Source organism: Corvus hawaiiensis, chromosome 6, assembly GCF_020740725.1.
Source record: "Corvus hawaiiensis isolate bCorHaw1 chromosome 6, bCorHaw1.pri.cur, whole genome shotgun sequence".
In the NCBI taxonomy this organism is placed as follows: Eukaryota; Metazoa; Chordata; class Aves; order Passeriformes; family Corvidae; genus Corvus; species Corvus hawaiiensis.
Window position 1 is genome coordinate 37,087,649 of NC_063218.1, and position 27,016 is coordinate 37,114,664.

The window sequence follows — 27,016 nt, forward strand, 5'->3', positions numbered from 1 at the left end:
CGAGCCCTCCGCCGCCGGCCCCGGCACTTCCGCGTCCACCTCCCCGGCGGCCGGGCCGCCCCGCGCTCGGCCGCGGTTGGCTCGGAGGACGGATGCCAGCGGGGCCGGGGGTGGGCGCTCCCCTTCTGCTGGCGGATTTATCCGGCGAGGCCGGGGGATCCCGCCTCTCCCCCCGCTGCCTGGGCGCTGAGCGTTCCCGCTTTCCCCTCCAGCCGCAGGGGTACCTGGAAATGCCTAGGTTAGAACAAAACGAAATCCAGGCGTACGAAGAAATCAGTGTCTCATCCTGTTTCCTTACAGATACAGCATGTAAACTTTTGCTTTTTCTCCTGTCGGGATTGTAATTCTACCTGCTCGGAAATCTAGGCAATTGACCTTTTTTGCTCCCGACAGAAGTCTTTTTAATGGTATTTTGAATATTTTTTAATATATATGTACACACAGCATTTTAAACCTTGCTATAGCAACTGCACGGTTTCATAATTGCTAAGTTATTCTTTGCTATCCACTCAGTTTCCTAACTGCTGCCCATTTACTGCTGAGATTTCTTCTTACCATCTTAAGTATGAGTTTAGGTGAAAAAGCTTCTGTCACTTCGCATCACTGTATGATATTTAACATAGTATTCTCAAACAACTTCAGGTATCGGCAGTTACTAATTCAGTATTGTTCAATTTTTTCACATATAATTTGTCATAGGACAAAGATTTAGTTTTTAGCATTGATAATGACTAGCATTGATTGATCAAGAAAAAACATTTTTCAGATCAGTTAGACTGCATTAATATATTACACTTCTTTTCAGATAGTCTTCATAATTTATCTGCTCTTTTGCAGGACTTCATGTATGTTTGCTTTGGTTTTTTTCAGCTGCCTTCCATCTTGCTTGTCTACTCTTCCCCCCCGAAAAACACCCTGAAGAACTGTTTCTAAATCAACAACAGTCAGCAATCCTGGTAATCTTCAGGAGTAATCTTGAAAACCAGGGCTTGCTCACTTTCTTCCTGAAGCTCTACCATTTTATTTTAGCTCTAGCAAGGCTGCCACGCATTTTGTCTGTATTAAAATTGATCTGAATTCCTGTTTCATTCTTCTTCTTTCCTCTATTACTGTAGTATCCATGGAGATCTTGGTGGTTTGTGCCTTTTCTGCCTGGGCAGTGGTGCCAACTCGTTTTCTAAGAGGTTTGCTGACACTTTCTTTGCTGTCTCTCAGCACATGTGGGTTCCAAATTTTTTTAAAATTATAATTTTGTTAAATAAGTCTAACAGTAAGTCTTCAATTAAAGCAGTTGATTTACATTAGCATAACTTCTAAAAGTCCTACAGTAAAGCAAACCCACACTGATAGTTAGCTAAAAGACATGGCCACACAAGCTGCTTGTCTTGCAGCACGGGGTGCTGCAGGAAGCCCTCCTGCCACTTGTCTGGGTTTGTTGCTGTCCTGGAATTGTGCCTTGCTTCTCTTGCTCGACTACATTGGAAGCTGAATTATACAATTGCTAGTGTTGATGCCAAAACAGGTGGAGGACTCCAGTAATTATAGTCTAAACTTGGTTGTTGAGCAAACAAAACTTCTGGTTAGTGGTCAGCTGTGCTATCGAAAAGGATTGGGTACAGACCAGCAATATGGACAGACAGAACAAGATGAAATTGTTCAGTGTCTCATGGCAAAATTCACTTTGTATTTTTTACACCTCTTACCTAAACCTGTCTCACCCATGGTGATTTTAAGTGGCAGATTTCAATAATATAAACAAGTCTGCAGGACTTCTTAATATGAAGATGAGTGGTAGCTACGGCAGAGTAGCTACATTCAGGTGTTCTGAAGATGTAAGAGAAGACCTTTGAGAATACCTGTGGCTGGGTGCAGTACAAAAAATCATTGAATATACCTGAAAAGATGACCTGTAAACTTTATCCCATCCATACTGATAACCAAAGAACAAAGAAGCTGCTTGGAGGCTTGAAACAGGAAGGCTACAGTGGGAGGAGACAGTCTTCCCGATAAAGACATCAGGCATTTGATAATGAACACCAAGATCCAGTGCTATGGCTATTTGCCTATTTCCTCAGCTTAGGAAGGCACAAACACAGAGAATTGCGCACCTGGCCTGCAACAATCTGGAAAATTTCCAGCAATGCATAGGCCGTGTCTGTCGCCTATCAATCAAGTTCCTGAATGCCCTAATCTGCCACAGTAGCAAAGGCTAAGTACCCAGGACAGTTATGATATGCTGTTGGTTGGAGGTGTGGAGGAAAAAGTTCGATCTTGGAGACAGGCATTTGCCTAAAGCTACTATTGCCTCCTACACTAAGTTAATAAAATTTTGCCTTTGCTTAGCCCGCATGGGAGACGTGTGGGAGCCACACGGAAGTGGTGTAACTTTGCACCTGTGTATATGAAATTACTTATGCTATTAGCTTCCTAGCGACAGGATGAGGGGACATAGTCCCCTGCAGCAGGGGAGGTTTACGTTAGACATTGATTAAACATTGGAATGGGCTGCCCAGGGAGGTGGAGTCACTCTCCCTGGAAGTGGTTAAGGAAGACTGGACGTGACACCCAGTGCCGTTGTCTGGATGATATGGTGGTGCTCGGTAATAGCTTGGACTCGATGATTTCAGAGGTCTTTTCCAACCTAACTGATTCTGTGACTCTGTGATTCTGTAACGCAGGGCGCGAAGTGAACACCCACACGGTACAGTTTAAGTGCAGAGGAACTCCATCCACTCAGCAGACAGGATCATCACCAACTTCGCTTGCCGACCCGGCAGCTCCCGGGCCGGGCCTTGCTGCGGCCTGCGGCGGCGGCAGGAGGCGCTGCGGAGGTCCCGCGCGGCGGCGGCTGCGCGCGGAGCGGGGGCGGGCCCTGGGCTGCGGGCGCAGCGCCCGGTGACGGCGGCGGCTCCTTCCGGGCCGTGACGGCGCCGCCGGCCGCGTCCCTCGCTCTCAAAATGGCGGACGGAGCCGACCGAGGTCCCGGAGCGGGAGCGGCGGGCGGCCGGGCCGCCGCGCAGTCCCCGGAGCGAGCTATGGTGAGGCTGCAGCCCGGCGCGGCGCCGCGGTTCCCTTTGCCCGCCCTCGGGGGCAGCCTGTGCCCTGCCCGCGCTGCCGCCCCGCCGCTCGGCTGAGCAGGGCTGGCTCTCCGCGGCTGCCGAGCGGCGCCGTGGAGGGCCAGGACGCGCCGGTGTGCACCCGCTGTGGGCGGCGGCGGCACCTGCCGGGGCGCGGCCGGGGCGTTGGGGCCGGAGCGGGCGGCCCGGTGGCCCCGCGCCGGCGGGGCTTCGCACCCGCTCCCGGCGGCCTGCGCTGGCTGCGGCTCCAGGGCTCGCCGCCTCTGCCCCGGGAGCGGAGAGCTAGTCCTGCCCTGGGCCCGGCGAGCCTCTGTCAGGGGCGCATGGGGAAGCGGTTTGTCTCAGTTCCTCTCGCAGCATCTCTCAGCCCCTGTCCCCTGTCTTCAGTTGACGCTTAATGACGAAATTAAATGAGATCAAACTTAAGAAAGCTTCAGAGACTGTCCTTTAAACGTTGTAGTATATATGTGCATCTTTTATCCTAGTCCTTTACCGTTCTTTATTAAGGGTGACTTTACTTTGGACCAAAAAAGGCTGAGTAGCAAAATATTGTTCTGCAGGGTGTGTGGAGCAGCAAATAGTGTTATTTAGAAAGAACGTAGATGGAAACAGTTGTTTGTTGAACAGAAATACCATTCCTTTTTTCGTTCTGCAAAATAGTCGTCTATGGATTTAATATTCTGTCATTGAACACGATTTGGTGTTGACCCAGTCTAGTGGTAGCACATGTGTGCTTTCTGTGGTTTCCTTCACAACTTTGTGTAGTGATTTAACATGTTTGAAACACTTTAGAGGAGTTTAAAACCCAAAGGCTGAAAACTTAAGAAAGGAAGGCAGACGGATGTGTATCAGGAACCTACATTTTATGTTCTCTTTTCTGTAACAATCTGCACACATAGTATAGCTTTGAAACTGTTGACTATGGGTGTTTAAAAGTTGGGCGCTGGCAAGCCTCTATAATAGCTACATTTTAGGTGACGCTACACACCACTAATAAAAGTAGGAAGATGTTTACTTATGGCACTTGTCTTGTGCGTGGCAGCACTAAGCCGACAACCATTATTCCTTGTACCCGTCTTCCCAGAGTTGTAAGTATCTGCAAATCATTAGAAATGGCCCTTTAATTGCAGACTGTATTCTTAAGTGAAGTATACTTCTGTGATTGTAACAGGCCTATGTGTGGATTTTTTAAAATTAGAAACAATTTGTTTTTAAACTAGGAAAAATGTTACTTGATTGCATTATAGTGTCAAAAATTGCAGCCCAAGACAGGTGATTTCTTAAGCTTGTGAGCCATGCATATAGTTAGTGGTACTGAGGATAATAGTGACAGCAGCAAAACAAGGCAATCAATCTTTCATTAACTGGGGACGCAAGAGGCTGAGTTACCCCAAGCAATCAGTAAAACTGGTAATAGTGGTATTGTGGAAAACTAAGAGATGTTGAAGAAATCCTCAGCTGCTCAAAGGTGATGCTGCTCCACTCAGTTGTCTTATTTTTTATGTGATTTCAGCCAACTGAAAGTGTCTGGGCCAGAATTATCATTATTCCAAGGAAGGTGGTTGGCCATCCAGACTGTGTTGCCTGCCATACACCCAAGCAAACTGCAGGGATTTTGTCAGGGAGTAGGGGGTGAGGATATGTTACAATAAGGAGGAAGAGGAGCCTGGGATATGTACTTAGGTTGTGTCTGACAGCATTTGTGATGTTAGATAGCAAACCTGGCTATAGTGATGCCAGAGACAGCTGTAATCTGGAAGCAGTACACTGCATTTACTGCTGTCCTAAAGATGGTACTAGGTAGGTGGAACCAGTGTATGCTGCCTGACTTGTGCTTTCATGATGCACAGCTGTTCTGAAAGTCACTGTGGTGCTAGAATTGGAAAATTGAGTGGAGCAGAAAGAATGATTAAATAGGGTGAGCTTTGGCATCACTGAACTTGTCAAATCCATCTCAATATCAGTGCAGTCAGACAGACTCTTGCTCCCCTTGGTCAGACAGACTCTTGCTCCCCTGTTCATCTCTGGCTTTGAGTGCCATTGGTTGCAGTGCAGCACCACATTTGACTGCAAAACTTCCCAGAGCACGGGGTGCATGATGCAGGATTACCTGAAAGATTCTGCAGGTGCCAGCCTGATTCTGGAATGGATGGTGATGACTCAGGTAATAAACTCTTCTGCACCCAGCCCAAGTCAGTGGTGTCTTCTCTGCATTTATCTCCAGCTCTTTGGGTTGGATGGCTGTGGTTAGAAATACTTGACTTAGTGTTTCACTGCATTAGCTGAAGTCAGGTCCTGTCTCTGCCTCTGCTTCTCCGTAGTGGCTGTATTGCTTCTTGAGCTGCCCTGGAAGAGAGTGGGCTGAATTTGGGTGCTGATTGAGTAGTAAACCCTGTCTACCAGACTTGAGTTTACTTTCTTTGCTTTCCCAACAGCATCCACAGTTTACTTGGCTGACTCGTGGGCTGGACTTGGCTTGTGTAGTAGTTGGCTAGCAGGCACTGCTGGTGGCATGACAAAGGCTGTTTTGCAGGCTGGATCCAGCCCTTGGTTGTTTTGTCCATTTGTATTCTAATCAAATTCCAGTTTGACTCCTGCCTGCTTTTGTGTCTGCTACCTGGAATATATGAGCAGGGCTTAGATATTAAGCTATTTCAAGGATTTTAAATTTACACTAAATCTTCAAATTTTGATGTATGTGTACCTTCTCAGTAATATTTGTCAAGAAAAGGGATTTTTCTTTTTAAAGTTCTGTCTTTTGCCATCAGTACTCCTAAGAAAAGATGAGATGTAAGTGGAGTAGCGGTGTACAAGAATGGAAAAGCTTATATTATTAGGATATTTCCTTTAAAGACAGGAAAATTCTAAATTTTAGTTTCATAATGTAAAACACAATACAGGCACTTGTGCATTTTAAGGTATTTCAGATCTTTTGTGTCATTCAGTGCTGTTACATAGTTGAAAAAATGCATATGAGGAGTCCTGCTACCGTAGATGTGTTGTAATCAAGTAATAGTATGGAGAGGATATTCATACTCATGTGCAGGTTATTTCTTGAAATTAGTGAAATCTGAGTCAGGCATCTTATTTGGAGTTGCAGTGTCTTCTAAACTGAATTGACTTGCTTAGACCAGATAACATGTCCATATAATTTTACTTGTTAAGCTAAATTTGTTTAAAACTTCATTTTAGGTAAGCCCTCACATCCTTTAGTGTAACTAAGTCCTGAAATGTGTATGGTCAAAGCCACTCTATTTAGAACAGTGCAGCTTATTGGCAGAACTGTTTTCACTGTACACTTACGTCAGAGACCAAGAATGGAACTGTGAAAGTTGCAACAGGTAACTGGAGCATGGCCCAGGTCTTGTTTGCATCCGTATATATTTAGCAGTCTGTTGAAGAGCTTTCACTTTGTTATGGCATCGAGTAGTGCTGTGGTTTTTTCTTTCCTGTCAGCTTTAATGTTTACTCATACTTATTGGTAATTTTTGTGGCTTTTCTTAGTGCAGGGGTGAACTGATAGTAAAGGTATCTCTTATCTTTGCTCGAGTCCACATAAAGGGTACAATATATGGTTGCTGTAATCCTATTACAATATTACCATTATAAGAGTTATGTGGTTCCAGGAGAAAGTAGTGGATATTCCTGATAGCATGTAACTGTTCCAGTGTCTCCTAGATGCTACAGCAGTAGAGAAGTTAGGGATAAACAGGTTGGGTTTGGTGTATAAGGGAAAGTGTTTGAGCGATGCTGAATGAGTGCTAAATATGGATAGAGTCGCCTGAATTTTTTTGCACATTCATTTGCTGCAAAATTAGACTGTATACAGTGGATCTTAAAATTAATGATAATTAGAAAATTAGGTAAGAGTGAGTACACAGGAAATTTTAAAAAATAACGGTGGTGTTGTTTTCTCCCCCCCCGCACCCTGCACACTTCCATTAATGACTTACTTCTTTGTAAATACTCACTGTAGTTCTGTGTTTTGAAGTGCAACCTGGTGCTTGCTAAGACATTTCATAGATGTCCTGTTCCTTCAAATGTAGGAGACCACAGCATGGATGTTAAGGATCAAAGAAAGAATCAAAGTATTTCCTTTGTTTCTCTAGAAACAAAATAAAAATGATCTGTTAAATGAGTAGTCAGAACTTAAAATTCAATTTCAAAGTGTCAGAATATTAGAAGTAGCTCTGCAAAGATTATTTTGCTATTTTTATACGGAGAATAACTTTTCATCCCAAACTACATATTTGGACGTTGTTTTGCTTTACTATGTGATACTGAATTCCTGCTTCCTCTAGCGTTAGTTGTATGTTGCTATCTACTGAATGCAGGTTTCACAAAAAATTTGGAACATGAAAAGGTGATGAGATTGCATGCCTCAAAGACTTCAAAATCAGTTCTAGAATTCCTGACTGTTTTGCCCGTTGAACCTCCTTAGCAGTGGTATCCTGCTAATTTTGCAGCATATTTAGGCTGGAGTACCCACTTGGTAGGGAGGTACAATAGAGATACTGCCAGCATGGCAGAGAGAACTACAGGCCATGATTTAACTGCAGTTGTCTCCTTGGGCACTAGTTCACTTTCAGGTGCTTACTCCCATGAGCTGCGACTGTGCTCTTGTGGTTTTGGAGGTGCCTGTGATTTAAAAGTGACCTGCAGTTTCCAAGAGGTTGAGCAGCTTGGGTCTGTGCATTGTTTACCCTGAAAAAGACATTAGTTTTAGCTGTCCAGCAGCTGAAACTGTAACAGATGGTGCTGGTGGTTACTTGTCCTTCTCTGATGGTCACCGATTTGCTCTGGTTCAGCTAAACTGGTAGTCGTTGGCGACTGCTGGAATCGAGGTAGATTGTACTGTAGACAAAGCTTTAGTAGTCTGTGCTGTTTCTGAGTCTCGTTCCCAGTGGGCAAACACCTGCATCATTAAAGCATCTTTTGACATGAATTGGCACCCTGCTTTGGCTCAGGGGCCAAAGTTAAATGACTGTAGAGATCAAAAAGTTCTTTTATGTCTTCAGGTCAAAGTTGATGTTTTGTTAGGACAGTGTTAGAGTCTTGAATAATACCTATGTTGTGCCAAGAGAAAATAACTTTTGAAACCTAACTTGCTTGTTTTAGTGTAATTACCCATAATCAGAGCAGACTGGATACTAAAGTTCAGTACTGTGGTTTGGTTTTTTTAGCCATGTTATGTAAAGGAGCTGACTGATGCATCAAAAACCAAATATTTTGTATTTGAGTTCTAAACAGTCATTTTAAAGCTTAGAGTCTCTACTAAAACATTGGCTATGCTTTGTTTTGTCACATTCATAATTCCTGTTACGAATGTGACGAAAGAGCAAGTTTCCGTTTTAACTCTCTGAACTGTGCCCTTCTAGAGAAAGAATTTATGCTCCAAGGGAAATAAAAGTTCAGTTTGATTTAAAGCAGGGAAGAAGAAATATGTTAATTAATTTCTAGTGTTTATTTTTAAAGCCTCTTCTTTGTGGAATATATATATTTGAGGCTGAAATAGATTGCCTTGTCTCCTTGTTGTTTTTACTGAAAATAATGCCTAGGTGTTCTGTACTCTAATTGAATCTTACTTGCAGTGCATTAGAAAACCGATAATTTTAAACCAAAATAATAAGAAGTAAAAATGGAACTAAAATTTTGAAAGCAGAACTTTATATGAAAATGTTAGTTCAAGAATCTTTTGAACTTCCCTTTCCAAAGAAAATTTAAGTATTCTGCATACTTATGAAAGAACTTGTGCATATTTATCCTTTCAAAATGTCTTACGTTTCCTCAATTGGTTAGACAATGTCAGAATAAAAGTTTTCTGAGCTGTTGTCCTGCTAATCTCTGTTTAACTTGTAACAACTGTTCTGTGCGTTAAAGTAAAGCTGCCTTTTGCATTTGGTATTTATGTTGAATGGCATCTGCTTGAAATCAGTATGCCCCCAGCATTTTAATTATTTACTTTTAAAATCGTCCTTCTTCTAGCTGCTTTGACAGGCTGGTATTGTCGTCTCATGCCTGACAGGTCTTTGCTATGCATAACAAAGTATTTTACTGTTCCTTTTAGCTGGAATCTGGATCAGGTGCAGGTTTTAGTTCATGCTACTGGTAGTGTCTGTTCCTTCATAATTTGTTGTTTAATGTTCGTAAATATTAATATTCCTTCTTTTCACTGATTAGATTAATGTATAGATCTTAAAATAATCTTGAAATTTAGGCAATCACTTTTCCATTAAAAGACCAGCTTGTCAATCAGTGCAGTTCAAGTAGAGCTGCATTTTATAATACTGCCTCGTGCAAGCTGTTAGTTTGAAAAGACTTCAGAATTCCAAGAGAACTGTGCTTAGAAGGTAGATCAAAAATTGTCATGGAAGCAACAGCTACTGAATTAATGTACATAATAAACCTCTGCAATGATAAAGAAATTGTGTCATAGTGGCGAGAAATCTCATTTGCTATTTGGTCTGCATGTGAAAAGTGGATTGAGAGTGTTGTTAACTTTTTTCTCTTTTTTTCTTATATGCTTCCTTATCTCTCATTCCTGTTGTTATTTGTAGTATTCAGAAATCGAATATGTTTGTGAAAGACAAAATTGGAGATGGATATATTTGCTATATCAATGACAGATATTTTGCATATTTTGTAGCAGTATTTGTAGGCAAATATAATTTCTCAACCTCTGACCTTTGGCATGATGCTTATTTAAAAGGTTTAGAAAAAAGCTACAAACTGTCCTTTTACATGTATGATAGATCTGCGTGTTTGGTTGAAATTGACATTTGGGAAAATCTGTGTGGTTACACATGGGAAGTAGTCTGATCCCACAGAGAAGGATATGTTTCCCATGCAAGATAAGAAATCGTTTCTTAATGGTTTGCTCTCAAGTGGTATTGCCAGGTAGTGCTTCTGTCACAGTTTTCTTCTGAAGAGTCAGTAAAGATTACAAATTACTGCTTTTGTTATACAGCACAAATCAAGGGTGTTGGACAAAATGGTTTCTGTGTCTGCTCTTCTGACAAAACTGCTAACACTTGAGAAACACAGCTTTGCAACTCCTTCTGCCTCCCTTTTTCTTCCTCTTTCATGCAGTTTGGGAATTATCCTCATCTTAAAAAAGGTGAATGGGACAGGAATGTGTGATTGAAGTAGGAAAAGAGATGGGTCTGGAGAAGGTTAGAGATATGAAATCTAAAAGAAGAGATAGGCGACTGTGTATCTTTGACATACACTCTCCACTAGTGACAGGTTCTTGAGTGCCACCTTTGCCAGCTGTTTCCAATACCTGTGAATGCCCGCCAACACGGTGTGGATGTTATTCTCCCTCTGCAGGAAAAGCTGTGGTGTGCTGCTGCAATGAGAACTCCCTTAGCTCATTCTGGTCACTGTTTGTGGGGGTTTTATTTCAGGGCCACGTGTATGGCATGGCTGTTTCTTTGGCAAATTTTAATTAAAAGTGAGAAAATGACCAAGAAACCCATTGAAAGAACTCTACTAAGGTTACTAGTACAAATATTTAAAAGCTGAGCAATTTCAGAATTCAGATTTGAGATGAAGCTGTAATTTGCTCCAAATGTGAAGGCAGTTCTTTTTCCTAAATTCAGTAATTTTAGATTGCAGTCCAAAAATATTTTCCAGTGGGATAGTGTCAGTTGGAGTAGAGTGCATTCAAGCCTGCTTCCTCTGGGCTTTCCTCTGTTAGCTACAGCATGTGGGCCCCTGTGAGTAGGGTGTGAGTGCCTGGGGGGATGGGGAGAGCTGAGTGATAGTAGCATTTTGGTTACATGGTAATGTTCATTCCTTAGTTGTGTTATCTCGTGGCCTCTGCCTCTTTCAGTACTGTATTTCAAATTTACTTTTGAGTGGAATCAAATCTGGGAAATTACTTTTCTGTAGATCTTACTAGTAGCAGAAATTAGACGATAAATAGAGATTGACAAAGAAATAAGATTTCTCCTTATGAAGAATTTGAATCGCACAATGATTGAGGCACCTCTGCAGGTCATACTGTTCAAACTTTCTTCTCAAGCAGGGTCACCTAGAATAGATTCCTTGGGGCCGTGCCCAGCTGGCTTTGGAATATGTCAAAGGATGGCAACTCCACAGCCTCTCAGGGCTGCCTGTGCCAGGGCTGGGCAGAAAGCTGCAGTGTGAGCCCCATCTCGACTTGCAACTGTCTTGCACAGCTATTTGGCTTTTCTGGGCTTCCATCTCATCCTGTTAGTAAAAACAAAAAGCCTGTCAATTTATCCACTGATATGGGTTTTTTTTATCTGTAGCAACTGAGCACTTGACAGGTATGAGCTCAGGTAAGGGAGTGAGTGAACAGAGGGAAAGTGGGACTTCTCAAACTGTTGAGGTATTCAAACCTGAATTTCAATATGTGTGCACAAGGGGACCAAGCTAGCATTGGACAGTCAATTTTAACCTAGAGGGTGCTTTATTTGGCAGATTTTGTGTTGTTGATAGTTTTGTGTGTAATTTTATACTTTTGAACATAATCTATTAAAACAATTTTGATGAAAGGAATAAATTACTTCTCATAGGAGGCACAGAGGGCATGGGATAGGTCTGAAGTTTAGCCTGGTGCAGCTTTTAGAAATAAGAAAAATAATGTTCTTGTTTGTATTGTGAGTGTAATGGGTATTTCATGGGTGATATACAGGCTGAGGATATATTTTAGTGTGGTTACCAGAAGGCAGACAGCCTGCTTGAGAGAGTTCTCTCGCTCCCCTTGTTCCCTCTCTTTCCCTACTTCCTGTCCTCTCTTCTCAGAACAACATCTAAATAGAATTAAAAGCTTTGCACAAGAATACTTGAAATGCTTGTGAGTTTGACTGTGTGAGAACCCATTTTACACTTCTGGCAGATTTTCAGGGAAGCTTAGCCCTGTGTTTCTTGAAGCTATGACGTGCTCTGGACCAACAATGCAGAAGCTAAACTTGCACTGTCTCCTGGGAACGCGGGTTATTAAGATGGAAGGGTACAGACTGGGATTCTCTTGTGCTTTGCAGAGAGAGCCTGCCAAGGGGCCACATCCCACCCTCCTGCATTTAAAAAATACAGTAACCAAATTGGGAGGGGAATTTGATGAAGCCATAGTGCAGTATAGGTAAGATAAAACAAAAACAAGTTACAGGAGAAAACATGTTTAAGCAGAAACACTAAATTATGACGTTTAATTATGATAAGAATAATTCACTTCCCCTCATCTTAAATCAGATGCATAAAAAAATAAACACATGATCAAGCAATTCAGTTTCCAGCTACATTTTACAATTGAATATCTTTCTCAGAACCATCAGCTATGTGTGATATTTTTCTTTTTTCAGTGTTGATATGTAAGTATCTGATAAATTTGGATTTCATGTTCAGTTCTTTTTTATAATTTAGTGTCTTTATGCCCTGGGTAAGCATCACTTTTATTTAACAAAAATGGTGCTAGGTAGTTGAAAAATTTGAACAAGTTAATGAAAATTAAAAGGCAGCCATTTAATTAGTTTCCTTTTCTTTTTGTTTATTAGATCTGAATATGTGAAAATAAATATGTACCTATATATTTGAGTGCATCTATGTATATGTATAGAGATTGCATATATATTATGTATGTGTGTATGCTACAGCTTAGGACCAATACAGTAATTGCAGTGGTGCTTACTGCTCAAGTAAAATTCTGGAACAAAACCAGATCTTTTTGTTAGCTTTGGAATTTAAATAAGTGGTTCCTTTCACTTCATGGATGGGTCTTCATTTTCAGATAATCATGGATAGGTTTGAATGCTTTGTGATTCAAGTAATCTGATTAGACTGATCAAGCTGCTGCACTTACAAAATAAGAATATTCTAATATGATTGTGGACAAACCTGCTCTCCTGCTTGACCACATCATCCATGGCTTATCTTTTCCATCAGCTTCTGCCATGCATTTTCACCATGACAAACAAAGTAATGGACTACCTAAGGGTAATGCTGAAGAAGATTGATGGCCAAAATACCAGTAGAAGCCTCAGGCTAAAGCTAAATCTATTAGAAATGTAGTATGTTTATTAAAGCCATAAAGAAAGTGTTTTAAGTGACTACAATGTGAAAGCAGCCTCATTTAACAGATTAGTTTGCGGTGATGGATATTATTATTAATCTAGGCTTTTTCTAAATGGCATTTCATTTCTGTTCCTTCCCTTTAGATTTTCTTTGTAGACAGTTTTTGTACTTTTTTGTAAGGTAAACATACAGTTTTTCAGAAAACAAAGATGAAACTTATACATGATGTTTACAGATCTGGTTTTCGGAGTACTGGGGTTTCAGCAGTTCTGACTGCATGTGTGCTTGGATTCATTTCTTCTTTTGGAGAACTCTTCTAATGTAGGTTACTGTGGTGGAAAATAGCAGAGAAATTATTGGGAATCCATAGTTTCTTGGATTTTATTGCACAGAGAACTGACTTCTGATGTAGGAAAGATTTCTGAATTCACAGTAGAAGTGTGTAATCCTATTTTCTTTATATTTACTTACTTGTTTATCTGTGGGTGTACTTTTTGTTGCAGTGGTGTGATGAAAGATTCGACTTCCAAGCTATGTTTTTAGAGTGCTTGGCAAAACATGTGCCAAATATTTACTCAGCTGAAATGGACCCCTTGCTGGAGAAACAAGAAGAAATGGTCCAGGCAGCAATATTATACCCCCTGGAATGCTATTTGTTTGGGGAGGACCCAGATATATTCCTGGAGAAACTACAACAGAGTGGAACCTCCCAGCTCTGTGGAAAGGTGTTCAAAGGAGGTGAGACAACATACTCTTGCAGGTAAGAATGCAGGTGTGTTCTCATCAATGTTCCCATCTATAGTAACTGAGCAAAGTGTTTTAATAAAATCAGTTGTGCTGCTAACTAGTCATTGCTTGTGTCATGGTACTTCTTTGCTTAACTGATGCTGGCATTTGTTTCCAATTTCAAACCACTTTAGAGTGAGGAAGATTGCATATGAAAAGAAGGCTCTGGCAGAGAAATGGGGAAAGAAATGGAAAGGATACTAAAAGTGCCAAAAGCCATTGGTTAAAAATGTTGGATGATAGGGTATGAATATGGGGTCTGTACCTGAACTGAGGAATACAGTACTCACCCTTTCAAAGTCTGAAACAGAAACCAGCGTTTTTGAGCATCATCAGTCCTTTGCTTAGGCAACAGCTGTGTGACCAATGGTAATTTTTTCACCTTTTTTTTCTCATCCTGGAGTATATTAAAAGTGACAGCTCATTGATTTGATAAAATTAATTTTACTAATTCCTCTTAATACAAATACATTAGTGAGTATCATGAATAAAAATATATTCATTTAAAAAAGCCAGCAGTCTTTGTGGTGAATGTAAAGATTGCAACTGTTCCGGCAATTCATGAGCATTAATATGATGCTATTGCCATAGTTTATTCTATTTTTCAGTTTATTTCAAAAGCCTAGAAAATTTAATTAGAAATACTGAAAGAATATTATTAAGGATGAAAAGCACTATGAGTAAAAAATCCATCCCTTAGAATTTAGGAAATGTCAAAATGAAAGCTCTCTATAAACTTCCTTTATGAATTACACTGTAAAGTTTTAATCAATCACATACTCTTCAGCCTTTTCTAGGAATCAGTTAGTGTTGTGTATGAAAGGAGAATGGTCTTTGAAGAAGTCTTGCTGGGTGTACTTGAAAGTATATACTGTGGGACAATTGTACGAAGGAAAAAGGTGGACAAGACAGTTTAGTGCTACTGGAATGGGAATAATTCTCTTCCTACCTCTACAGAGTTCATGGACAGTAGCAGGCAAAAAGACAAAGCTAAATATCTCAGAGTTGGTCTCTTTCTTATTTTTTTGAGTTCCAGTCTTGCAAAAATGTGGTAGTATTTATATGAGATACTGTACATACTACTGCAACTGAAGCTAGATGTCTGTTTGCTTTAGGCTTCTAAAATGCTAAAAATGAAAGATACTCTGAAGTTTTAAAATCTGAATGTCTTGAATTGGGTAATCAAATCTAGCAGCCACTTCTGGCTTCATTTTTCTTTAATTCCCCTTTTAGTAGACTTATGATAATAAATGAATGTTACTGAAGTATTAAATTATTGTAATGATTATTACAATCTGAAGGTTTGAAAGGAAGTTATTTCTGTAATCAGAATTACCATGGTATTTTAGTTGTAAAAGAGGCTTGAACTAAATGTTGAACAATGGTATAAAGTAAAAAATTCGATATGTTGTCATTTAGCACCTGTCATTCACATTTTGCATAGAATAAAACATCATTTAAAGAAAAAGTGACCATGTTTTAAGAAAAAAGGCTATATAGGAAAGTATGTATGTGGAACATAGGAAGAAATGAAATTAGATTGCCCATGAGTATAATTCCATATTTTCAGGTATTTAAGTGCATGAGTGAAACTGTAGAAGTTAAATTTCAAAGTATGTATTCCTAGCTCATCTAGAAAGGAATTCTTTTCAGATTTTAACTTCTAACTGTTTTAAAAGTTAGAAACATAACCTAGTAGAAGTGTAGCAAAAGTTGAATTGGTAAACTGACTGCAGATGTTGGAAACAATAATAAAAGTTAATTCAGAGTCCTCACTGGTTTTAATATCTGCTTATTCTTAGCAAAACCAGAAAAAGTTAGCAGCAAGTTTTGAAACTGGAAATTGAGCGTGTTTTTGACAGAATTTGTATAACAGGTTTGAGTACATGCTTCAAACCTTACAAGACTGGCTACTCCATGTCACAGAAAGATGATAAAAGTCAATGTTTTTATACTTTGACTCTGTTGTTAATCTCAGTTGGTTTTTTTTTCAGAGCAACACTTTCTTTTGTGCATGAAAATTTCAGGTGTTTGTTTTAGAAAGTTTTCCACTTACCATTTTTGTTGCAGAGACTGTGCAGTTGATCCAACTTGTGTGCTCTGTATTGACTGCTTCCAGAATAGCATTCACAAGAACCACCGGTACAAGGTAAGAAAATCTTATTTTAAGAAATGGTATTTGCAGCTTTAGAGAAGTTCTTTTGAGGCTATAATAAACTGCATCTAAACCATTAGTAATTTTATTATTAAAAAAAAAATTCTGGGATTTATGAATTAATCTCTCATCTTGTGTTTCTAACTATGTAAAGCTGCTTCTAAGAACAGCAACTTGCTAATTGAGGAACCAAAAGATAAAGGAGTGTTTATGAATGCATATAGTGTATTCTCTTTGACAATCTCATGGGAGTGCAGGTCTGAGCAAAGAGCTGTGACTGAAAATGACAGTTGCATCCTAAGTCCCAGTCAGATCTGTTGGCAAGTAAGTAAGGTGAAAACCCAGGGAAAACAGACAGTAATGATTACAGAGCAGTTTGGAGCCACAGCTGGGCTGAGAAGCTGTTGTCATTTCCCCTTTTTTCAGTAAATTCTTCAGGCAAAGCATCAGCTATGGAAATAGGTAATCAGATGGGAGCAGATTTGCAGCATTTTCATCTCAAGAATACAGAGATTCGTAGAATAATTTATGTTGGAAGGGACCTAAGGAGGTCACCTAGTCCAGCCTCCTGCTCAAAGCACGTCTAATTAGATCAGGTTATTTTAAAATGTTTCAGGTAAATAACAGATTTTTTAATGTCTTTTTATTGGGTCATTGAGTTTTTTTAGAAATATTTCAAGATTGGAGATTTGGAGGAAGCTAAGGATAATTGGTTTTGCCTGAGTTTTGTCTGAACTTTTTGCCAAAATGGAGGGTCAGAATTTGTACTCTTCTGAAAGTACAATGCAAAGTTAAAGTTATAAAAATTTATTTAGATGCTGATCATGTAATCTTTTCTTTGGTTAGAAGTGCTGTTTAATATGCACATATTTTTAATCTAATTTTCTAACTTTATGAAGTAATTTTAAAGAAGGCATTCAACAGCTTTGCTATAATTTTGTGAATAAACCCAGAAATATATATTTTGCCATTTATGAAACACTCATCAGTCATAGGCTTTTTCACTTACTTTCAAGTTAAATTTATTTAGGACTTGCATACCTTTCTGTAGTGGCAACTCTATTTCCTCCTTTATTTTCTGCTCAAAAAGTTTACCTTTTACTTCCCTTCTCCACTGGTAAGTCTCCTTTTGTCTAAATAAAGAAAAGAAAGTTGTGGTAAGTCCATTGGTTATGCAGTGACTCTTCTATTTTTAAGTAGGTGTTTATACTTGTGTTTGATTTTGAATAATGGACATTGTTATTTTCCTCTTGCTTTTTATATGCATATTTCATGACTGAAATACATGGTTTTTCCAGATGCATAGCTCCACTGGAGGTGGATTTTGTGACTGTGGGGATACAGAGGCATGGAAGGCTGGACCGCTGTGTACTAAACATGAGCCTGGAGCATCAGGTTCTCCAAAAGAAGTAAGAATATTGCTTAAAGTGAAATTAGTAACTATTGTAAATGTTACCTTCTTATTTTAAAAAGTGCTTATTCCTGTACATGAATGTATTGTATAACTCATGTAACAGGTTCAGTCAACTTGAATCAGGATTTCCTTGGTCAATGTGTTTGGGATCAAACGTATATTGGACATCCTTTGGTTTTTTTGCTTTTTGTTTGGAGACAGTTTCATCCGCCTGTCTTATGCACTTGAGTCTTTCATTTGGAATTAAAATTGCAGTCTCTTGTTCTTTTCTTAGCTAAGTGTGTTACTCAGTTCTTATTTACAAATAATTAGTTTCCCAGTGGTTAGCAAATGTTTAGAAGTAGTACTTGATTTTAATATTTTTTCTACATTACTGAACATTTGCTTTTGCCAGTTACTTCTGGTATGTGAACTGTCACTATGACTAAAAAAAATTCTCTGTGGCTTGGAACTAACCTCTTAAGCTAGGATGTCTTATGGTCATTGTATCTTGTAAATGAGCATAATAACAAGAAATACACCATCTTACAAGAAATTCTTGAGGAGAATGCAGGCAAATCAGTTGCTTCAGGTAAAATTTGGGTTTTTTTCAGAGTCCTGCATTCTGAGATAATCTGAAAAACCTTAGCATTTGTCATTGCAAATAGACCCCTAATTACTGGTGTTTTTGTAGCAACTGGACTGTTATTTATGATCTGGCAAAAAAGTCAGATGGAAGAGGAATAAAGAGCACTGGTCTTACAGAAATAGGAGACAAAGTTTTCTTTCACGTTTTCATCCTTCAAAAAAAAAAAAAAAGAAGAAAGTTAATGGATTTCAGAGATAAAAATGTTTGAAGCTGCAATAAGGAGTAATCTGTTTACCACTTGGAGCTTGTTGCTTACCTACTTCTACTTCAGTAAAGTGTACTCTGCTGTGCAATGCCTATCCCTGAGTACTGAGCTATCTGGTGTCTGTGGCTGATACCTATGTATTACTCATGAAAACCTGTAATCAAAAGAGCTCAAATGGTTTCCTCAGTGTTTGACTGAGGAAAAAATAGCTATGGCATGGTTAATTTTGCTGCTGTCACCACGACTACATATGTGTTTAATACTTCTTCCAGCACATTCTGCAGGTGTTACCAGGATAAGAAACTTGCACGGTTCCTCTTCGGGAAGGATTAATTTTTGTCCTTGTGCTCTGAAGGAAAATAGGATTATTTTTTTTCAATGCTAGGTTGCTGGTAGTGTTGATAAAGGCATATGGAAAAGTAGAGAACTCACGTGTCTACCAGCATCAAAACCACTTTTGGAAGTACGGAAAATTTGTGCTACAAGATGCTCAGTATCAGATTTCTAGAGGCCCTTATCATATCACAAAGAGAATTTAGTAGTAGTCTTAAGACAAAATGTTCATGTTTCAGTTGAGAATTAACTGTTGTTCTGCTGGGATCTAAGTGTTTCCAGCTAAAGGATCTCCACTGCTCCTAGAGATAAGTGATACTGCTTATTCCTCAGGTGACCACTTTCTTACACACAGGAGCCAGCAAACATTGTGGACTTAACTGTGATGGCTCACCAAAAAAAATTGCACAGATACCTGGATGAACATGGACCTATGAGGCACATCAAGAAATACAACTAAGAGATTGTAAACAAAATGGATTGTATCACCTACCTTTAAAACTTAGGTCTGCATGAGATCTTCTAATAGTTGTTTCAACAGTTCAGTTGTTCTGAGAATAATAGTACTTTTTGCTTCCAAAACCCCTGATGAGTCCCTTTTACATCCTGCTGGGGAGCCTGTTTTTCTGCAAGGTACAGATTTTGATCTCACAGATCTGTGACAGCATATTCTGCTTTTTACCTCCCTTTCCTTTAGAACAGCTTTTTCATCATAATGAAATAAAACCAAATGTTAGGAAAAAACCACTGAAACCTTTATGAATTTTACCTAGAAGGCTGCTTCACTCTTGTTTAAAATCACATGGTCCAAATTTTGTGGATTTGTTTTCCAAACAACATTCAAGCAAAGCTTGAGGGGAAACTGCTTGCATTCAGGAGTCCTCAGCATTTTGTTTGTTTGTATGAAGATGAGCTGGTCAGAATATTCTTCAAGGCATTTGCATACAATGGAGATAACGGTTAGATCATATCAATAGTGACTGCACTTGGTTTTCAACTGGAGTGAAAACTATAGTTATGCCTGTGATCATAAGGAAACAGGGAGCTTCCCATGCTTCTTCAAGTAGTATTTCTCATCCAATCTCTGATAAGGTCTTTGGCTGGCTTGCAGTGAATTTGTTTGATCATCACTTCCGTCATGGAGCTGTTTAAGTCCAAAGCTGTGTTACAACTGCCTGTCAAATAAACTGGAGCATACTCCTACAATAGGTGCTACTGGAGAGTTGTGACTGATAGAAAACCTATAATTAGACAATTACTTGAATTTGAAGAAGTAGAAGGCTGCTTATTAGTTCTTTGTTGTCAATATGTGTAGCTATTATGCAGTCAGTATATGCAGACTCTCTAAGAGGGTAGAAGTACAGCCACATCAATAATGCAGTGCATCAGCATATTAATATAAACTATATGTAGCTGTTTGAAAGATTACATTGCATGTCCATCTTTCTTTTTTAATAAAGGACTTGTCTGTCATGGATTCTTTATGATGATGGTGAATGTTTGGATTACCTCATGGTTTGTTCTCTGTTTTGAGAATCAAGGGCATTCAAAATGTAGGAATTTTCTCAGCATACAGTGAGGAAAAGAAATGAGTGACAAAGCACCTTTGGTACAGATATCTTGTGTATTTCTTTTCCAGCATGTTTTCTGATAGGGCAGAAGTTTATCCTGTGCTTGTCAAACAGACAGAAAGCATTCTTGTCTGGATAATCCTGACCAGTATTCCTTTAATTACTCTACATGCAGAGAATATATAATTTTAGAATCCCCACTCAGGGCTTTCAGGAGTTATCCATTTTCTATTGATTCCAAAATAATGTCTTCCATGTGCCAGAAATACAAAACTCTTTTTGCCTAAATATATCCTTAAAACCAGTTAACTTTAAGAAGTCGTGTTTGAGGTAAGAAAGCAATACTTGCCAGGCCCTTTTTTTTTTTTTTTTTTTAAAGGTTGTTACTTATTTCCAGACTTCAGTACCTAAAGATACTTTGTTTGTTCTTCCACAATTTTGGATTTTTAAACTTTGCCTTGAAGCTTAAATAATTATGCACTTTTGGGCATAGTTCTGAGACAATTTTCTTTTTACCCTTTCACTTCACATTAGATGTATCTTAATTTCATTTTACTGTGACTTCTATTAAAATGGATATTATATATAAATATATATAAAACTAAAATTGGAGGTGGCATTGCATCATTTAACATTTCACTACTTGTATGAGTGCAATTGCCATTTTTAATAGTTTATAAATCCTTTGATGTGATTTCCTCTGATTTTTTTTTTTTTCCTACAGACTGAAGGGAAGCAGCATGTCTTATTACAGGATTATCTCTGCACACAATACTGAATTTTTCTCCAGCTCTATTGTTTTTTTTCTTAACATACATTAGTGCTTAAAAAGCCAAACTGTTAAGAAAAATGGGGAAAAAAATTAGTATGTTTACAGCTCAGGTCAATTAGATTATTCCTAGCACTGTATTTTTTTTCATTCTGCTCCAAACATTAAGATGATGAAAGTTTTGTCAGTCTGGGGAAAAGAATAATTACCCCAGATATGTACATTCTTAATTTTTGAGATATAAAAGCATATCCAGAATTTAGTATGTACACTTTGTGATGTTTATGGACCATGGTTTCACTGATACGCATTTTTAGATTGCATGTTTGACTCTAAATTACTGTTCTGATGCTTATCAGGTCAGAAAACTGTTGTTCATGTTAACATATTTTTACTTCTATTTTGCTACAGTTTTAGCTTTTCCATCTTACCTAATGCATTATTCAACAGAATTTTGCTTTTTTAAAAAAACCTTTCTGCTTCGTAAATCAACTACAGTCATATTTATCCATTTAAGAATTTCTGAAAATATGGTTCTTAGCTGTATTAAACACATCGCTCTGTTCTTTGATATTTAATGTGTGTCAGATTATGTATTGCAGAAGTGAGTGCCCTTAATACTTTGGGATTCAAAGTCACACATGAAAAGCTTTATCCCTGGAAAATACCTGTTTGTCATCTTTTTTTCATTCTAGCAAAAACATACCTATTCAGATTTTTTTTTTTGGCAGTTTGAGTGAACCTAAAGTTATAGGAAACTTTGTGCAAATACAGCTTCTGTTTCAGTGTCATGTTTATATATGAAACTACTGGATTTGGTTGTGTTACCATTAATAACGTTATATACATTTCTGTACGCATATGCTAAAAGGAAGGTGGGGTGTGGTAAAGGTCATCAGGGTCCTGGGATTAAAGCCCTCCTTCTATACAGCCTCATTGCAGTGTACCTGTGTCTTATACCTGAACATTGATTGCTTCATTTGTAGGTGCAGATTTGGTAATGATTTTCTTAACTTAAAAGCTTAATATATCTCCTGCTTAAATGCCTATAGAAATGATTAATCATGTTATATGGTGTAGACAATTCACTTGATATGGATGGGAAATATGTCAGTTCACAGGGATATTTTGAATGATTTCTGAAATGATCTCTGAAAAGAACAGAGTTAGGATTCCTTGAATGTTTGTTTGATTGTCATAATTTTTTGACAGAATACCCTCACGAAAAAAGAAAAGCAATGCAGGGGAAGAATCTTGGTCTGCACTGCAAACTTTTAATATCTATGGGTATGCAGAAAGCTGCTAAACAGCTTTTTTGAATGCAAGTTTTAAAAAAAAGTGAAGTTAACACATTTGATGAGGCCTTTCATAGTCTAGTCCTAGATAAAACATGGATGCATAAAGAAAGGTGGGTGAAACTGTTGTAATACTACTGAGAGACCTTGGGATGAAATGACTTTGAAAATAAGAAATTCCGTGAGGTTAATTTGCTTGAAAAAATCATGAAAAGGATAATTTCCTGATTATAGTATAAGTATGTATAGATATTATAATTTCCTGTTATAGTATAAGGTATTCTACCAACCCCCTTTTAATTTTCTTTTCAGGTTCTTTTCTGTAGTAATATTATCTCATGTTTTACAGAATTCTGAATGTCAGTTGAACGAAGAAATAATGGAGCATTCTAGGAGGGTGTTTCCCTCAGTGATAAAATACATTGTAGATATGCTTATCTGGGAGGAAGAGAAGGAACTGCCTCTGGAGCTCACTGTTAGGTAGGGAGTATTTCCAACTTTCTCTTCAAGGCATTAGCAACTTGGATTATAATTTTGCCTGGGATATTCTCATACTCATGCAGACATTAGTCCTGAAATCACTGTAAACAGCACTGTGGTATTTTTGACCTAGAGTTAGAGAAAAGCTTTTCATACTTTGTGGGGAAAGTAGTGTGTGACTGTCCTCCATCAATCACTGAAGGGAAGTGCTCCTGAGCCAGCCTGATCCATAGTGAAGCGGCAGATCTTAATGCACAGGGGAGGAAATGTCAGGAGAGTGGAGAGACCCATCAGGTGCCATTGGCTCTTGTGGGAGACACTGATGGGACACTAAGGTACAGGGGAGCAGGACAGAGCTGGCAGATTTTCAAGGATGCTTTCCACAGAGCTTGAGAGAAAGATGTGGACAAACCTTTTAGCGAGGTCTGTTGCAATAGGACAAGGGCTAATGGTTTTAAACTAGAGGAGGGTAGATTTAGAATAAGTACAAGAAGGAATCTTTTACAATGAAGGTGGTGAAAATGTTGGAACTGATTGCCCATAGGGTCGGTGGATGCACCATCCCTGGAAACATTCAAGGTCAGGTTGGATGGGGCTCTGAGCAACCTGATCTAGTTGAAGATGTCCCTGGTCATTGCAGGGGGGCTGGACTAGATGATCTTTAAAAGTCCCCTCTAACTCAAACCATTCCATGATTCTATGAAAATGGAAAATGCCTGTCTATCACATTACAAAACAAATGGGTTCATAAAACAGCAGAGAAAGGAAATAATAAGAGAATATCAAATAACTTCAAAACTTCTCTTTTGTATTTGATACATAGTTTCTGTGACTTTTTTCTGGCATAGGTGGTGGTAGGGGATGTCATTAGCATGAAGAATTAGCATTAGCATGCTTGATTTACTTGAATAACTTTTTTTTTGTATTTGACATTCTTCTCAAGCTATCAAATAAGCTGTTGCTTGTATTTGATAGGACACTATTTACAATTTTACTTTTATTTGTGCGAAATGTTATCTTTTTCCCAGCAGAGAGAAGGTAGACAGCTACTACTGTGTCCTTTTCAATGATGAGCACCATTCTTATGATCATGTAATCTATAGCCTGCAAAGGGCACTTGGCTGTGAACTTGGTGAAGCCCAGTTGCATACGACTGCCATAGATAAAGAGGTTAGTGCATTTGGGATATCTGAGAGAGTCACCTTTTAATCATTGAGTGTTACTACTACAGTCACTTGGTTATAGAATCTTTGTTTGCTGGAGCTTGAGGAGAGAAAGGCATATTGCTGAGCAACTCTTAGTCAACACTTGTGTCTCAGGTGTGGAGAACTTGTTTAGGAAGCACATACCTCTGGTTATACCCTGCTATTTCATGTACTGTGTGCTAGGAGAAAAGTTGATATGGTTTGTATTTGAAGTATTCTGCAGAAATCTTTCATCTATTTTAATGTGTGAATGAATTTTCCTTATTTAATAATAAGATACCCAGACTTTACTTAGTTGTTGTGTTGTTAATTTAGATAGCTTTTTATTCTACAGAAAATTATGTTAATTTTTATTTGCTTTTAGATGTCTATTGTGAGTGGTGTTGGGCCCTGTTTTTCTATTACATATGAAAAATATAGCAAGGATCAGACTTGTGACATTTTGGGTTTGCTTTATATTGGTCTCATGCTCAATATTTTCTTAAACAGGGTCGTAGAGCTGTTAAGGCAGGACATTATGCCTCTTGTCAGGAAGCAAAAGAAGAAATTAAGGTAACTTCCCAAAGTATTTTTCGCAAAAACCACCCCATACCAACCTAATTAGTATTACTACTGAGCACTTACTTGTCTGCTGTACAGTCTTTATCTTAGTACTTCCGTGGTTTTATAACTTGCCTGTGAACTTTTTGAAATTGAATTTACACCACCACATTTGAGATAGATAGATACCTTTATGTTGCTGTTGTACCAGGGATGGCAAGAAAAATGACATAGACCTCGGGTCCAGGAACAAATGGAATTATTTAATAATTTACAGACTCATTTATATAACTGGGTTCACTTGAATGGCATAAGGTTATTGGTCCCTTGACCATCCACCTCCCAGAATGATTGGTTAAACTCTACGACACCCATTTCAAAATATTTTCTCCAGTCAGTATCATAACAAGGTGCAAAACAAGCAACACCTGCAAGATAAAGGCTTGGTTTACAAAAACCTCAAACTGTTTTCAGCTAGCCTGTGTGTGAAAGCAGAACTTTCACAGGATGCTGACAGAAAGCTGGAAAATTTCTCTGCTTCAAGCTTTTCAGCATCCACACCTTTAGAAATAAAACATCGAACTGTTTTCTTTGTTTTGCTTGGGAGAGATGGTGGGTGGTGAAAATAAATAATGAAATTAATGTTATTTTATTTTATGTGTACTAATATTTACCTGACTCCTAGAGGCATTCTGAAAATGTTTCTCAACGACCCCTCCACGTGGAGGTTCTGCATGCTGATGTTATGGCACACCAGAAGTTTGCCTTGCGCCTTGGTTCTTGGCTAAACAAACTCATGAGCTATTCAAGTAAGCATTGCTGGGTTTTGTTACAATAATGCCATGTCAGTATTTCAATGAATTTAGCAGCATTATATATGATATTCCCTTAATTAAAATACTTTAATGTTCTTCCTAATTAGAAAATAAATAATGCAGTAGCATGGGTGCTGATATCCATTAGTGAGGTTATGAATAGCAGTACTTTTCTGTTCCTTCTTGTTGAAATAAATGTATTTGTTTCCCTGTTTGAGCACTGTCTCTAAGTTTTATTATTCTCGCTTTCAGCGTCGCTCACACATGGTGTGTGACTCCTTTACTTAAAAGCTGCCCTCCTCAGTGCTGGTGGAAGGCCACAGAGCATCTCTATCAGTGAAAACATACATTCTCTGCTTTTGTTAATTCCTGCTTCAGATTTGATAGCTGTGATTTATTAGAAAGTGTCAATAAAGCAAGCAAATTAAAACCTTCATTTAAAAAGAATTCCAGTGGTGGAAAGTCTATTTGAAGCTTTCAAACATTGTTCTGGTGTTTGATGATGCATATGGTTTTAAAGAAGATTTCTGAATCAATGTACTTTTGATTTGGTTTTTTTTTCCATACCTGTGTCTTGCCACACTAAAGCCATTATAAAATTTCTCCACACAGTAAAAGTATGCATAGATTAAGCTCTACTCACTCCTTATCATCCTTCTTGATAGGTAGATCTGGTGGTCTGCTTTAGCCCCTTTGTGTGCTTTGCTACTAGAGTGTATTTCTTCTAATTTTTTCTAAAGACTTGCTGATCTTTCACTTGAAATACATAGATCAAAATTGTACCTTTTTGTAATTCTTTACAGTGTTTTACAAATTTTAGTGTTCACTTCTTTTCAAGTTTGTATTTATTTTGCCAATGGTATTTTCCTGCTGTTCTGAATTCCTCAGACAGTTCTGATTGGTACAGATTTTTGAGTGTTGTTTATTTCAAAGTTTCTAGTGAAAGTTTGGTTTTTATCCAGGTAAGTTAACAGATATTTTTATATGTTTTAGAAGAGCCTTCAAATTCAAAAATTGAAGTCAAACATTCCTATCCTTCTTCTGGATTATATACATTGAGGCTTTATGAGCCTGATGTTCTGTACTCAGCTGGAACTTTTGTGTGGTCTTGTGGTTCCTGTTCTTTTCACGATTTTGTTTCAAGTGGTAGAACATGAATCAAGAAACATTTAATAATGTGTATTTCCAGGTTGTCAGGAATTTGATTCATGACTCTTCACTTTTTGTTTTCAAATTAGTAACGTAAGGCCTCATTTTTGAATGTTAAAAAGCCATGGGTGACTGCGATATGTTGATCTCCAAAACTGCTTCAATTACTGTGTTTACTGATAGGTGCAAGAAAATATAAAAGAATTTCTGAAATTCTCCAAAAGGCTGACTTTCAAGGCCTGAGGCAGTGACTTGCCTAGCCCTGTGCATTTCTGTGCTGATATGGTAAAGCCTTCTTATGGATCTGCTTTGCAAAGCTCTCTAAATTATTTTAATTTTAAAATACTCTTCTGCATCATGGGATTTATTAAATTAAGTAGGCAAGAATAATAGGAAGAAATTAGTAAGGCAAAGGGTATGTGGGAGTATGGTCATTGAGGAAAAAATGTTAAAAGTAATTCTTACTTAAGTGGCTCCTTTTTTTCTTCTTTTAAAAGGGAGCAGAATTCTGTAATTCTAATTTTCTTGTGTCATATAATTTAATTTAATATTTAAT

At 38.4% G+C, this 27,016-nt stretch overlaps 1 protein-coding gene and 1 long non-coding RNA gene across 4 annotated transcripts in view; both read left to right on the forward strand.

The window, feature by feature from the left end:
• Nucleotides 1-26: 26 nt before the first annotated feature.
• On the forward strand, nucleotides 27-1,083 carry LOC125326936. Of its 2 annotated transcripts, none has more exons than XR_007204077.1 (2): nucleotides 27-407; nucleotides 871-1,083. It is a non-coding gene; the product is annotated as an uncharacterized LOC125326936 (long non-coding RNA). The 2 variants fall into 2 exon arrangements; XR_007204076.1 differs by having other exon boundaries at nucleotides 27-238.
• Nucleotides 1,084-2,908: 1,825 nt separating this feature from the next.
• The window catches only part of UBR1 (ubiquitin protein ligase E3 component n-recognin 1), a 65,700-nt gene continuing 41,592 nt past the window's right edge, over nucleotides 2,909-27,016 (forward strand). The window contains exons 1-8 of one of the 2 annotated variants that reach the window (XM_048306151.1): nucleotides 2,909-3,038; nucleotides 13,619-13,875; nucleotides 15,972-16,050; nucleotides 17,355-17,465; nucleotides 22,621-22,751; nucleotides 23,780-23,921; nucleotides 24,446-24,508; nucleotides 25,182-25,305. In XM_048306151.1, the coding sequence (XP_048162108.1) occupies nucleotides 2,958-3,038; nucleotides 13,619-13,875; nucleotides 15,972-16,050; nucleotides 17,355-17,465; nucleotides 22,621-22,751; nucleotides 23,780-23,921; nucleotides 24,446-24,508; nucleotides 25,182-25,305 (988 nt within the window). In that variant the 5' untranslated portion in view covers nucleotides 2,909-2,957. The remainder of the gene's footprint in view (nucleotides 3,039-13,618; nucleotides 13,876-15,971; nucleotides 16,051-17,354; nucleotides 17,466-22,620; nucleotides 22,752-23,779; nucleotides 23,922-24,445; nucleotides 24,509-25,181; nucleotides 25,306-27,016) is intronic. The other variant, XM_048306152.1, reaches the window with a different exon arrangement.